Below are 15432 nucleotides of genomic sequence, written 5' to 3'. Positions count from 1 at the left end.
TTCCTTGTTATAGAAACAACATCTTAAGACCTCTGTAAATTCTCTTCCCCCGCCCCTAATTTTTTTTCTTCTTCCTGCAGATCGAGATTGAACGACTGCAGGAACAGTTTTATATGTGTCAGGTCTCCCCTCTGGCCGACCACCGTTCGATAATCATTCGTCGCTGTCGCTGTGGCAGTCCCTGACTGTAACAAACCCTATTGACGTTTCTGGACCCTGATTTCCCCCCCTGGTCAAATTCAATACAGAAAAGCTCTGTGGCTAAATGAGTCAAAAATAACCCTGTCTCACTCATGCTCTCTGTTGCTGTTTTGGAAAAAAAGTGTCCACCTGTTTGAGAACAACTCACTTTATTTTCTTAATATACTTATAAAAATTGTTGGATTTACTTAAATTTACAGCATGCATTGTAGATGTTGTATCTATATATATTTTATAGTAGATAGAAACTACTTTGCATATATATATATATATATATATATATATATGTATGTGTGTGTGTGTGTGTGTGTGTGTGTATGCATATATATATATAATATGTGTATGTGTGTGTATGCATATATATATATATATATATATATATATATATATATATATATATATTATATCTAATATGGTATAAAAATACCGCAAAATCTCTTTACTGTATCCATCATAGCTGCCAGCCCAAATACGCAGCACTATTACTATTAGGCTTTGCTAAAAGCTTTTTATCATGAAATGTGCCTTGTGCTGTCTGTAATTGTCTATAAAGGGTGCTAGACTTCCACTTCTGGTGATTTCCACAGACAGTAATCAGTGTTTTTCACCAGACCTGGGACAAATGGATGCTCAATTAATCATCACTATCAGACCCTCAGCTTGACACACACACATATAGATGTATAAATACGCACACGCGTGCTCATTTTTCACATTATTTCATTTGTGCATTACATTGTACATGCATCAACCCTGTGGCTTTATTTGAGCTATCAATCCATAGCAGTCATGGGAGAGGGGGCTGTTTGCTCTCCCGAAGCATTTGCATTTATTATGGCAGCCTGCAGTGAAGCCCTTCTCATTTCACACTTTGAAGCTTCCTCTAGGGATGGATGGGGGGTGAAAGAAGATCACTTTGACAGGTTGAGATTGTTTCTCCACATCTGCCGTCAGCTGTCATTTTAAACGGCGTGTGTACGTCTCTGTCCCGCCGCGTGGACGGATGCATGTGTGGTGCTTACGAATGTGTTTTTCTCTCTCTCCCCGCAGGACGCCGTGGTTTAATGGCTGGGGTTTTAACCTGCCCAGGGGACAGTCCCTGCTCGATAAGTGGAACCTCATCCCAGAGGGCATTGATATTCTCATGACCCATGGGCCGCCCCTCGGTGAGTTCAATTAACCAATCCTAATGGAGTTCCATCTAATTATTCAAATGCTCTCGAAATATCTTTTGTATGACGCTTGTTGTCATGCTTGTTGAGAGACCCGTCCATCATATGAAGTTATAGGAAAAGGAAAAAGTGACATTTTGTACATATATTAAGTCAAATCTATCCTCGCATGAGGGTTATTATGTTAAACTAAAACTAAAACCTTAAAAAAAATTATATATTATAAATATATATTATACATACACTCACCTAAAGGATTATTAGGAACACCATACTAATACTGTGTTTTACCCCCTTTCGCCTTCAGAACTGCCTTAATTCTACGTGGCATTGATTCAACAAGGTGCTGAAAGCATTCTTTAGAAATGTTGGCCCATATTGATAGGATAGCATCTTGCAGTTGATGGAGATTTGTGGGATGCACATCCAGGGCACGAAGCTCCCGTTCCACCACATCCCAAAGATGCTCTATTGGGTTGAGATCTGGTGACTGTGGGGGCCATTTTAGTACAGTGAACTCATTGTCATGTTCAAGAAACCAATTTGAAATGATTCGAGCTTTGTGACATGGTGCATTATCCTGCTGGAAGTAGCCATCAGAGGATGGGTACATGGTGGTCATAAAGGGATGGACATGGTCAGAAACAATGCTCGGGTAGGCCGTGGCATTTAAACGATGCCCAATTGGCACTAAGGGGCCTAAAGTGTGCCAAGAAAACATCCCCCACACCATTACACCACCACCACCAGCCTGCACAGTGGTAACAAGGCATGATGGATCCATGTTCTCATTCTGTTTACGCCAAATTCTGACTCTACCATCTGAATGTCTCAACAGAAATCGAGACTCATCAGACCAGGCAACATTTTTCCAGTCTTCAACTGTCCAATTTTGGTGAGCTCGTGCAAATTGTAGCCTCTTTTTCCTATTTGTAGTGGAGATGAGTGGTACCCGGTGGGGTCTTCTGCTGTTGTAGCCCATCCGCCTCAAGGTTGTGCATGTTGTGGCTTCACAAATGCTTTGCTGCATACCTCGGTTGTAACGAGTGGTTATTTCAGTCAAAGTTGCTCTTCTATCAGCTTGAATCAGTTGGCCCATTCTCCTCTGACCTCTAGCATCAACAAGGCATTTTCGCCCACAGGACTGCCGTATACTGGATGTTTTTCCCTTTTCACACCATTCTTTGTAAACCCTAGAAATGGTTGTGCGTGAAAATCCCAGTAACTGAGCAGATTGTGAAATACTCAGACTGGCCCGTCTGGCACCAACAACCATGCCACGCTCAAAATTGCTTAAATCACCTTTCTTTCCCATTCTGACATTCAGTTTGGAGTTTAGGAGATTGTCTTGACCAGGACCACACCCCTAAATGCATTGAAGCAACTGCCATGTGATTGGTTGATTAGATAATTGCATTAATGAGAAATTGAACAGTTGTTCCTAATAATCCTTTAGGTGAGTGTATATAAAAATATATATTTTTAATATTTGAAATAAAATATACATTACCTGAAATAAAACTAAATAAGTAAACAATTTAGTTTGAGCTAGTTGTCAAGCCAATATTTCTCATTTACATTTAGTCACCATAAAAATCTAATTTGCCAATTGACTATTGCAGTATTTGTTATAAATGATTTATTCGTGCACATTATTATTATTTTGATTTTATTTGTGTGCCCTTGTAATATATAATCAAAATAAATTCCCCTCCCCATTACAGCAGCATCTCTTCTCTGATGATGTGTTTACTAGTGTGAGGGCGGGACAACCTGTCACTCAAATGAGATCGACCAATAGCAAACCACAACCATCCAATCAATTACTGATGGACAAAACCAGGACAAAAGTCCTGCCCTGCATTTTTTCGTGATCGAGAAGTCGTTTCGCTCTGATATACGTCGAAATAGGGAAGAAATAAATATCGCAACTTATGTTTCATGACTAAAATAATTCAAAATTATAGACATATATTTTTTTTTAAACTAATAAAAATGCCAAAACCACACAAAATATTGACAAAAGCTATAATGATATATCAATGATAATAAAGTAAACCCCCTCAGAGATGTTTTCTAACTGATTTTTTTTTAGCTTTAGGTTAAAAACGGCTAATGATTGGACATGAGTCACAATGTGAGCTGTTTTTCAGTGGAGATTAGAAACTGATTTACGGTGTGTGCCTCTGTGTGTGTGTGTGTGTAGGTTTTAGGGACTGGGTACCGAAGGAGCTGCAAAGAGTCGGGTGTGTTGAGCTGTTAAACACGGTCCAGAGGAGAGTCCGGCCCAAACTTCACGTCTTCGGAGGAATTCATGAAGGTGAGTGACCACAAAGACAAATTGGCACTGCCATAAAAAAGCAAAAAAGTGCTCTACAATGGTTTTAAACATCGTTGAAGGGTGTCTTTTTTACAAGGCATGGAACGGAGGCAATAGCAACGTGACAAAGGACACCAAAGTTCAATCAATAATCAAAGTTATTAAAGGTGCAGTAAGCGATTTCTGAGAAAAACAATTGTAGCCAATCAGGAGCAGGGGGCGTGTCCACTCATGATAGGAGAGGATAATCACCTTTAATAATAATCACAATACAAAGAATAAAAAAAAGAGGCCAAAAGTATTGCAAACTGGCTTTGATGTAGCAGTCAGAAGTTATTTGATGGCATTTTCACTTTTAGTTTGATTTGAGCATTTTGAACTTGATGCATTTTCTCCTATAGTTCGGTTTGTGTAGGTATAAATGAGCGCTCAGATCCACACTAAAACAATCAGGATGAATCGAGGATGATCTCAGGGATGGCTCACTTTTGGTCACAGTGCAATCCTAGTGGACCAAAGAGCCAACCAGTATCCCTATATGAGACCCACGAGCTTGACGGATGGATCTTTGGAGACAAAGTCTGAAAAAGGCCTAAATATACACTATTGGTAAAAGGTTTGGGGTTGGTTTTTTAATGTTTTTGAAGAAGTCACTTATCCACACCAAGGGTGCATTTATTTGATCAAAAATACAATAAAAAGTCATACTGTGAAGTATTATTACAATTTTAAAAAATGTAATTTATTCCTGTGAAGCAAAGCTGAATTTTCAGCATCATTACTCAAGTCTTCAGTGTCACATGATCCTTCAGAAATCATCCTAATATGATGATTTGCTGCTCAAGAAACATGTATTATTTTTATTATCAATGTTGAAAACAGTTATGCTGCTTAACATTTTTGTGGATACATATTTTTTCAGGATTCACAGAAAGTTCAAAAGAACAGCATTTATTTGAAAGAGAAATCTTTTGTTAATATTGTAAAAGCCTTTACTGTCAATTTTGATTAATTTAATGCATCTCTGCTGAATACAAGTTTTAAGTTCTTTAAATTTAGTTTTAATCTTAATCCCAAATTGTGGATAGCCTCATTTAATACCCAAAAGTCAAATAAGCTTTTATGCAATAATGACCGGTCAGCAAATGTGAGAAATGCATTTTTCAACAGTTGAGAATACTATAGTATATCATGTTGTATTTGTAACTGAAATGGCTTGTTCCTTCCTTTAGTGAATCAGAACAGCATTAGCCGCGTCAGCACAAACATAAGCAGTCTAGGATATAAATATATGTGGATATGGGTTGTATTTTCCAGGGAAGAGGGATCAGAGAGATCTGCCTTTGGGTTAAACTTGAGACTCTGTTCACCAGATGTGCTACATCCCTTCTCTTCCTCCCTCAAGCTTTTGAGACTTTTTATTATTATTATTATTATTATTTGAATTAAACATGTTCAAAAGAGAGAAGGGTCTCTGAGCCCATGGGCTAATTTAGACAAGTGCTCCACTCGAGGAAAGGCCTTGTTCTGTTTATTGCGTTTACTGAATGTTTTTGTATGCGCACACACTCTTCAGTCAGTGGGCAAACTCGTGATTCCCTTTTCTGAATATGGACTTTAGCCTTATCAGACTGTCAGTCCAAATCCGATTTTTGTGCTAATCCTATTGGAATCCAATCATATTTAGCAAGTGTGAACAGCAGAAAATGCAAGTGGAAACCCCTCCACGTTGTTGTTTTTGTCAGATACCTACAACATATACACAACATCATTGCCATAGAATCCAATGCAGTTATTCCGGAAAACAAAAGAACGCCACGGAACACACAAATCGGATCTGAACAGTTGCGATACACAGTGTGGACAGCCAATAATTTAGATCAGATTTGTAGCCTTGGTGAGCAAGGCTTCTTTATTTATTTATTTTTACAAATCTTTATCAACCTCAAACTTTTAAACAGTAGTGTACATTATTTAGCAGATTCTTTTGTCCAATGTAACTTAAAGGGACTATATGTAGAATTCAGAAACCCTTGTTACTAGTGACACCGGTGGCCGTTAAGTGAATTTATTGCTCATGCACACGTAACGTAGAAGAGACTGAACGTGATTCGGTGCACCGATATACTCACGAGCTATGTGAGACTATAGTTTGAATTAATCCCGTTTCTTTGCATGACACATTAACATTACAGTACAGAATTCTCTTTCGGCATTATCCCGGACATTGTATAAGCATTCGTTTCATGCGTCATAGAACGACATAGAATGTTGAATGTGTCACATCCTTTTGATTTTCCCGGTAAAAAAGGTCCCGATTCCTTCACATAAAAATCAGTCTACAGGCTTTCATAGACAACCTAGGAATGCGGGGAAGGTCTCGTTTTTAAGTTTCATAACAAGCTGTTCACACATTGGCAATAAAAAAAGCGATTAATACATGAATATCCTTACATATAACCCCTTTAAAAATGAGGAAAAACACCAGCAATGTGTGTTCAGTGTAAGAAAAGTGCTCTTGTTTTGTTTAACACAAGAAGTTAATTTATGGAAGAATTGTTCCTTTAAGTTTGGCATTTGAATGTTGACTCTCCTTTTCTCTAGGTTACGGCATTATGACAGACGGGTACACGACATTCATCAACGCCTCTACCTGTACAGTCAGCTTTCAACCCACCAACCCTCCCATCGTGTTCGACCTCCCAAACCCCCCAAGCTCTTGAGGCGCCTGTGCGCTATGCCATATTCTCCTTTTCTTTCCTTATGTTTTCTAACAGTACTTTGAAAAAAAAAAAAAATAGTTGAATGTTTCTTTGGAAATCGCCAGTCTTTTGCTAAAAGATTCAGTGGAAGTTTCTGATGACGGACGGGATCATGCGGGGTGTTTTGCGTACAGAAGTGGTGAACAATCTTATGAAAAGATCTGATTAAATCTGTAAGATAATAAGCTTTGTGAATTTGTAAAATTGTCTCTTTTTTTGTCAATATTCGAATTATGTTGGTATGCAATGCCATTGTTCATTTTGTATATTCTTTTTTCAGAATAATTAAGCTTTCTTTTAGCTGACAGGGATATAATGCCTTAAACTAGCTTTAAGTTCCCCCGGCTGGAGCCCCTTCTTTCTGCTAGCGAAGAGAAAGCGTCATATTTATTGTTTTTATCCAAAACTAAGGGGATTTTTTTTTTTTTTTTGCATTCAAAGAACACTTTCTTACAAGCGCAGGGAAGACATGGATGCATTTTAAATCATGTATATTCTGGAGCGCCTCATTCTGCATAGAAATTGGAAAATGTCTTAAAATATGAGTATATCTATATGTATGTGTGTAAACTGTAAAATCTCTAACTAAAATTGTGTTCGTTCTAAGCCTCTTGAAGAATATCATTTTGCCTGTAAGTGATGACTTAAATGTGCGTAAAGCGCACACATGCTCTTTTCTGTTTTCATGAAATGTTCCTACTTTACGGCGTATTGTTCCATACAATAAACGAGTACTCAAGTTGAAATTATGTACAATCTCAAAGGTTGTTTTGTTTTTTTCGAACCTGCCGAAGCCAGGTTTAGTTGTCCTTTGATATCTTGCGTATAATAGTTTGTTTTTCTCTTTTTCTTTTTGTAATTTTGCACTGTGTAAATGCAGTCTTGCTAGCACAAAAAAAAATGTTGCCAATAGTTGTTTCATCTCTTGCCACTGTAAATGCCTTTCTGCTTTTCTTTCAGTTACAGTTACAGTCTCATTCCTGGAAAGGTTTAGATACATTTTTTTTTCTTCTTCTTTTTTTCTTCAGGTTTCATTGTGATATATTTAGCTGCCTTTATATGCAAATAAAATTGCAAGATTTTTACTTCTAAATGTTTTGTTTGGTTCATTCTAGCCTCAAGTCTGGCTTTGTGCTATCGATGTCTACAGGTTTTTACTATTTCAACTGACAACAAAAATTGTGCTTTGTTTTTTTACGCAACAATGATGTACTAAAAACAGAAATGTTTTTACTTTGCATTTTTGCGTACAGGCGACAAAGTAGTCAAAAAGATCCCTGTTCACACAGATCCACGAAAACAACTAAAAATGCTGTATAATTCATGCCAGGCCAGTAGTTGGCAATGTCACTTTGTAAACAAACACTACGCGTCTATAGACTAAACACGTGATGCGCATGACTTCACCGTTTTCACAAATTTCACAAAAGACGTTAACGGTATCGTTGTCAAAAACTTTGCACTTTGAAACCTGTTTTCAAAAGTTTGGGTTTTTAGGCTCCCAAACAGCAGTTTTTGTGTAAATAATTAGCCAAAATGCATAAAAAGTTTTCTGGTTTTAGTTGAAAACAGTGTTGTGTAAACGGCTCCTTTGTGACATAAAATCTTTGTTTAAGTCATTTAAATCTAAATAAAAGCAATTCAAAGAATTTTATTTTATTCTCTTTGAGTTGCTTTCGTCACCTACGAACTGCCCACTACATCCTGTTTCAAATTGTTGAAGTTTTCAACCACTTTCCTCAATAACGAAGCCTCAGAAGATTGTCTTCCAAAAAAAGACCTCCAGTGAATGTAAGTTTTCACGCTGACAGAAACATCATTCTCATTTATCTCTTTGTAATCCAATTTGAGATACACATGAGCCAGTGGAATGTTAGGAGAAAGAAATCCAGCAGCGCTCTGGCCTTGGAGTCAAAGTGGGATCTCTTTTCGTCAATTTGAATCCCTCCGAGGCCAAAAAAAAAAACTGAGAATACGCACTTTTCCACACTCTTAATATAACCCTCCCCCATCCGGCTTACCAGCAGTCACATCAAAGGCTCCAAACCAATTAACACTTCCCCCAAACGAGAGCATGAAATATAGCCCCAGACCAGCTCGTTGGCATAATCCACATAATCATATTAGTGTAACCCTGTGAGCTGGCAACCTGGCACTGACACTTTGTTTTCTCAAACCCCATTTATAGAAGCACCTACAGTATCTGTGCTTTAGCCTAAATGGACAATGCAGATATACTACTTTTTACGTTTTCTTTAGAAATTGCAGTACTACCCATGCAAAACTCGCCACCACATTGCCAGAGCGTTTTTTTTATCAGGTTATGAATAAATTCTAGTTGTTGCTAACGTGTTCTGTGAGGATTTTAGCATATGCAGTTGCTTAGACACCTGATTCAAAATATATTTCTGTAGAATTGTTGCTGGAAGTAAAAAATCCTCAAACAAACACCCTCAAAAATAGTGGAGGATAACTAGCTTAAAGTAATGGTGTTAGCATTTAACTGCATTAGCTTAGCTGCAGTCAAAATAGTGTATTTTATCCGGTAACAATGCTATTGGTGTTTTTTGCCTAATTATTTTTCTCACACAATCTTACACTGATGCGATGAGCTCTAAAACATTTCTCTTCTGTGTTCATCGGGGGTTTTGTCCTAACCAGCCATGATAGCAACAAGCAATGATCAGCATTACATTTTGTTGGTTGTTTAGTTTCTGTAGAGTGCAACAGTCAATCCCATTCATCTTCTCTAAAGGTTAATTGATTTTTAATGATAACTTACGAACCTTAAAGGCAGGCCTGTGAGCTATGAGGTTGAAAATCGATGGTATATGCTTTTAAGCCGTCAGTCACATTATCATGTTTAACAGTGGAATTCCTGGTCTAAACCACATTACCCATGATTCTGCAAAGAAATCTCCACCAATCTAACAATCAAATGAACTGCAACGGTTGTGTTCTGTAAGTAAAAATCCCATTAAATTTCTCCAAAGGGAAATTGAATTTAACAATAACTTATGAACATTTAAAGACAGACCTACTGTAAGCTCTGAGGTCGTTGGTATATGCTTTTCTTAAAGCCATCATCTTTAAGCCGTATTTTTTAAATAATTGTGTTTAACAGTGGAATTCCTGTTCAAAAACTACATTACCCATGATTCTGCAAAGAAATCTCCACCAGTCGAAACAAGGGATGCATTTAAGTCACTTTTTTTTCCTTTTTTGCTTCAAATCAAAAGTTGTAATGTTGTGATTCACCTCATAACTGGTTGATTTGGTTCATGAGATGTAAACTTTTAAAAAATCCCTATGGGAATAATACTTCTGGAACCAAGGCCACGGAAAAAGGTGGGCATGCACTGTTGCACTCTTTTACACCGGGTAGCCACACCCACAATAAATTCTCATTGGACTGATGCCACTCCTCATGTTTATTAATCAAACTTCCTGCTTTCAAATGTATAGCTTTAATGTAGCTATAACTACATTAGCTACAGCAACGGTTTCAAAGTAGCTTCTATACACACCGAAGCATCAAGCTTTCTGCCTGCTGTCCCTGCCTCAAATGAAGGTGAAAGTGTGTAGGCTATGTCAATCTAAATTGTGTTGGGAGCATGTGTGAGTGTATTAATTACCTCGTCCTGCAGCAGGAGCCTGGCCTTAATAGGTGCCCGTGACAGGGACAGCTATAACCCTACGACGCCCCGACAGCTTCTATTAATATTGGAAATTTGTCAACTTAGCCTTCGTGCCACTGTGATGGATGACGTGCACCTCTGAAGGCTAATACAAACCGTCCCTACATGAGAGAGAGAGAGGTGTGTGTGTGTGCGTGTGTGCATACAGCTGTATTAAACAGGTTTTGATGCCATGTTTATTACAAAAAGTTTTCACATGGTTATTTTTTCCTATTACCTCTAATATAGACTACATGTTTACAGGAAGCACCTCTTGTGGATTCTCAAAATTTTGGAAGTTTGTGTCAATTATATGTGTTTGAAGTTACATATTAATGTCCAAATAGAGTTGTTGTTGTTTTTTTGTTGTTGTTTTTTTTTGCAATTCCTGTGGATTTGGGGGGAAATTTGGTATAGATTTAAAGGCACAATATGTTATATTTTTGGATTAAAATATCGCCAAAAAAACTGAAGAATAATGTTATATTTGTTGAGTTGTGTACTTACGTTATCCCAAATGTTTCCAACAGTGTTTAAATCCAGAGAAATCCGCAATTTTTAACCAGTGTAATGGCCCATGTCTCACGATTTCCGGTTTCTGTAGAAACTTTTGTAGAAACCATGGAAACACGCTTTAATATGATATTCTAATATCGATCAAACTTACTGCAATGTGCAACAAGTAGAGTAATGTATTTTTAGTATTACTGTTTTTACCAAGTAAAACAATGCTGCGTTGCCCGGGAAAAGAAGGATGCATTTTTAGACTGCTTTCGAAGGAGCCTTCGAATTGGGACAGCCTTCGTTGCACCGCTGTGACGCTATGAATTGGTGACCTCTAGTGGCAAAAACTTACATACTATGCCTTTCAAGGGATTTTGCAAAAGAGACATCCAAATAAAACATCCAACTAAAAGAAGTTAACTAATTCATTCATGAATATGACACTGATATTTCTCTAATGAGAAATATCAGTTAATGTAAACGTGTACAAGTCTGACTGTGCTGCCGGGAGCCCAGTATGGAGTGTTTACACTCTCCTAATTGAACCCATCCCTGCTGTTATTGTAATCTGGACTTCATTTGGGCCGCACTTGAATCACCCATGGAATAATGAAGTAAACTCTAGGGTAAGAAGAGAAGTGTTGGGTCCTTTTGTTACCCATTTCCTCTTGTCCATGTGTTGCGAATTATCAAAGAAATCACTGTAATATTATTTTATTGTTTCAATTATGATTAAAAGATTATTCCATAGCTGGGCTGGAGAAACGAAAACAACACCAGCTCAGAAATGTCCTGTTCACTTATAAACGCACACCCTCTCTGATGCTAGGAGACATTACGTGTCCTCATTACATTCGAAAAAGTGACTCTCCGTGGATTTCTGTGATAAATGCTTCACTATTTTGAGTGACAGTATTTTTCTTCTCTTGATGTGTCAAGATGAACTATTCACCCTCTTTTCCTCATGCACTTATCCACACACAACAAAGTGAATAGAGCTGGATTCCTTTCACTCAGTCTTTGTACATAGAAACACAAGCAATGACCGTCATGACAGCACATTTTAATGCCTTCAAAGCTTATTGCATTTCATGTTGTTGGTAACAAAAAATAGGAAATATTTTCTTTCTCTTAGTTTTTTTTTATTTATTTATTTTTTTAAATATCCACATGGTACACAATAATCCCATTCAAATCTAAGTGATAAATAAGTTAGGTCAAAAGTTATAAAAAAGTAGTCAATACTCTACCTAAAATAGTAATTGTTACTAACTATAATTTTTTGTCATGTAATTTGTAATCAGTAATGGTCAGAATTAATCTGTAATAAGTAATCTGCCCTGAGTGTGTGTGTGTGTGTGTGTGTGTGTGTGTGTGTGTGTGTGTGTGTGTGTGTGTGTGTGTGTGTGTGTGTGTGTGTGTGTGTGTGTGTGTGTGTGTGTGTGTGTGTGTGTGTGTGTGTGTACATTTTTTTATATTTTTTATATTTTTAATTTCAGATTTAAACATTTCACAACAATTCTCAGTAATAATGTGTATGTGTAGATATATGTGTGTATATAAAAAGTATATATATATATATATATATATTGCATACATTTTATATTTTTAATATCAGATAACATTTCACAACACTTCTCAGTAATAATATCAACGAACATTATTATATGAGTATAATGCTTAACAGCATTAGCATGCTTAGTATTGGTTAAAGTATATATTCTGTCACGAAATTTACATTTTTATATATTTTCATATATATATATATTGATATTTGAAGGAAGAGAAGCCCAGTTCATTTGTATGCCTTTTTAATGAAAGTTATTAAGTGTTTCAATATTTCACATAGAGTTCCATGCAACTCAGAAATTCTGGTTTTGTGCATCAAGTGCCTTTTAGTACCAGGCTGAGTTCTGATGATTTGAGTCTTATAGTTGTTTTCAATGAAGCTGTAATCACAAACATCACTTGAAAACCTGTGATGCAGCAACAATAGCTCAACCACGTCGCAGTCTGATTATGAGACGACGGACTGAAGAACACAGGACTGTGTCGAGATCAAGATGAGGGATAATCAAGACTTGTTTGGAATTCTGGAACGTGTCTGAATCTAGTTTGAATTCATATTGTCAGTTTGTACAAATTGGATGATAATTGGCACTTATTCAGTTGACATTAATTTCCACCCCCCTGAAAAATCAGAAACAAATGATCTTAATTATGAGCATCTTGCATCACACTGCCTTGTTGTTAGATTGAATAGAGCTTAATTGATCATTTCATTAGAAAAATCTTAGTTTTGAACTGGTACGTCAACAGTACAAACAGCAGCTAAACAAATATTAGTTTGACATTTAAACGTATTTACATTTTGATATGTGATCTTATGTGTAAAAATACTCCCATTTGAGAAGTTGCAACATTATAAGTAAATTCTATGTGCAATATTACAACTATTATTATTATTATTCATAAGATTACCAGTATGTATATGTTTATGTTCCACTGCATTTTAATTGTTTGTCTGTGTAAAATTGGACTAAACATCTTTGTCTGTTACACACACACGCACTAAACATCTTTGTGTGTGTGTGTGTGTGTGTGTGTGTGTGTGTGTGTGTGTGTGTGTGTGTGTGTAAAGATTCTTACGGAAGAAAAGGTTTCTTTATAGGAGGATAGAAAGATAAAAGGATAGTAGAGATGGTAATGTCTCAGATTGTGTTGGGTAAAATCAATAGACACTTAGGCCTCGTTTACACCAGGTATTAACATCCATCTCAAATTCATCTCTTTTTACCTCCTGTAATTAGATTTAGTCAAGAGGACGATCTCTGATTTTGTGACTACTTACTGTGATAGTGTTACTGCATGCCTTCAAGCACAACGAAGTAAAAAAAACAGCACAAGGGTTATTTATTTATTTATTTACTGAGATATCTGTTTTACACTTGGTGATTGGTTTGCGAGATACGAATACCAGGTGTAAACAGGCCATTTTCAGACATTTTTCAAACCATCCCAGGGTCACTGACACATTGTAACTATTGCACGGTTCCAGAATCCTCTGCAACACTTGTGTGGTATAAATCGTGGCTCTTGCATCTCACAGCAGAACACAAGTGCAAATCAGTTGATTTAATAGGTGCGGTTGATTTTGGGAATTAGTGCCTAGCATATGACGACTAAGTGGCGCCACACAACATGACATCCTCCGGTTCTCCATCCCCACAGCTGCTGCTGTTGGCACTGTCCACGGAGATAATCGAGATGTCCAAATGAAATACATTCACTGTAGAGAATGCATTGTGCGCATCAGGAGAACAGATAGCAGTGTTGCAAAACTTTCATATTGAGCTGTTGTTGATTGTGCTGGTTTTGCAACATGTACAGATTCGATCACACAAAGTTCAATCTTCAAGAACATTTTTAGTTGCAGCTTTTTTATAAGTAGCTTTTTAGAGCTCATGTGGAATCTTTTTAACATTGTGAGCATAATATTTTTGCAAGGACGGAACCGCTTTTATTCCTGAACCCAAAATTAAGGATATCAAGTCACACAAATCAAAAAAAAAATTTTTTTTTAATGAATAAAACTGTTGGACTGGTCCATTAATTGCATTTTGACACTTTTACATTCTCCTTCTCTCGTTTGCCTTTGTCTTTACTTTCCTGTTATTGGATGAAGGTCCGATCGGTTAATTAGCATTAATTTATTTGCAGCATAATTGAGGACATTTAAGCAGGCCTTATTTAATTGACTGACCCTCGTTGTAATTATAGTTATCGTGAATGTTAAGTGACAGCATGGCAGCTGCTTTTCTTTCTTGCTCCTCATCTTTGTCCTCCAGCAGGGGCATGTGGGTAATAATTAGTAATGGTGAATGCAAATCCTCACTTATGCTCATATGTAAGGTTAGTGATTTGAAAACCCAATAAGTATTAAACTTTGGTACAACTAATGACTGAAAAGCAATGCCCTGGAAACCAACCAGAACACCCTAGCGACCATACAGACACCTTAGTAGCAACCTCATAGCAACACCCTGGTAACATTCAAGAACTCTCTGATGACCACCAGAAACATCTTGGCAAACAACTCTGCCACATTCAAAACACCTTAGTGACAACATAACAGCAACCTGGCTACCACCCAGATCACCCTGGTAACTGCATAGCAACCACCTCTCCAACAACCACCTAAAAACACCTTGACAACCCTTGACCAGCCAGAACATCCTAGTAATAGCAACACCCTGGCAGCCACCTAGAGCACCCCAGCGACTGCATAGAAACAACCTAGCAACAACTTAGAATTCTCTTACAACCCCCAGGAGGCACCCTGGCAACCCTGGAACCATTTAGAACACTCAAGCAAATGCATTGCAACGTCCTGGCAACAACTCAGAACTCTTACAACCACCAGGAAACATCCTGGCAACCCTGGAACCACTCAGAACACCGTAGCAACAGCATAGCAACACCTTGGACTTGAAAGGACCACTTAAACACATCGTGGCAACCCTGAAACCACCCAGAACACCCTGGCAACCACCCAGAACATCATAGCAACTGCTTAGAAAAACCCTGGAAACAACTCAGAACTCTCTATAAAGACCTCCAAAATACACCCTGACAACCCTGGAATCACTCAGAACATCATAGCAACACCTTGGAATTGAAATGACCCCTTAGAAACATCCAGACAACCCTGAAACCACCCATAACACCATGTCAGCCACCTAGAACATCCTAGAAACTGCATAAAAAACACCTTGGAAACAACTCAGAACTCTCTA

At 37.5% G+C, this 15432-nt stretch overlaps 1 protein-coding gene across 1 annotated transcript in view; it reads left to right on the top strand.

Annotated features, from left to right (window-relative positions):
- The window catches only part of mpped2a (metallophosphoesterase domain containing 2a), a 61504-nt gene extending 53956 nt beyond the window's left edge, over positions 1 to 7548 (top strand). Inside the window, exons 5-7 of the mRNA XM_084110314.1 lie at positions 1252 to 1367; positions 3580 to 3693; positions 6298 to 7548. Coding sequence (XP_083966440.1) covers positions 1252 to 1367; positions 3580 to 3693; positions 6298 to 6416 — 349 coding nt within the window. The 3' untranslated portion in view covers positions 6417 to 7548. The remainder of the gene's footprint in view (positions 1 to 1251; positions 1368 to 3579; positions 3694 to 6297) is intronic.
- The last annotated feature ends 7884 nt before the right edge of the window (positions 7549 to 15432 follow it).

Source organism: Abramis brama (genome assembly GCF_963993115.1).
Source record: "Abramis brama genome assembly, chromosome: 3".
Taxonomy (NCBI): Eukaryota; Metazoa; Chordata; class Actinopteri; order Cypriniformes; family Leuciscidae; genus Abramis; species Abramis brama.
This window is presented reverse-complemented; position numbering and strand designations above follow the sequence as displayed.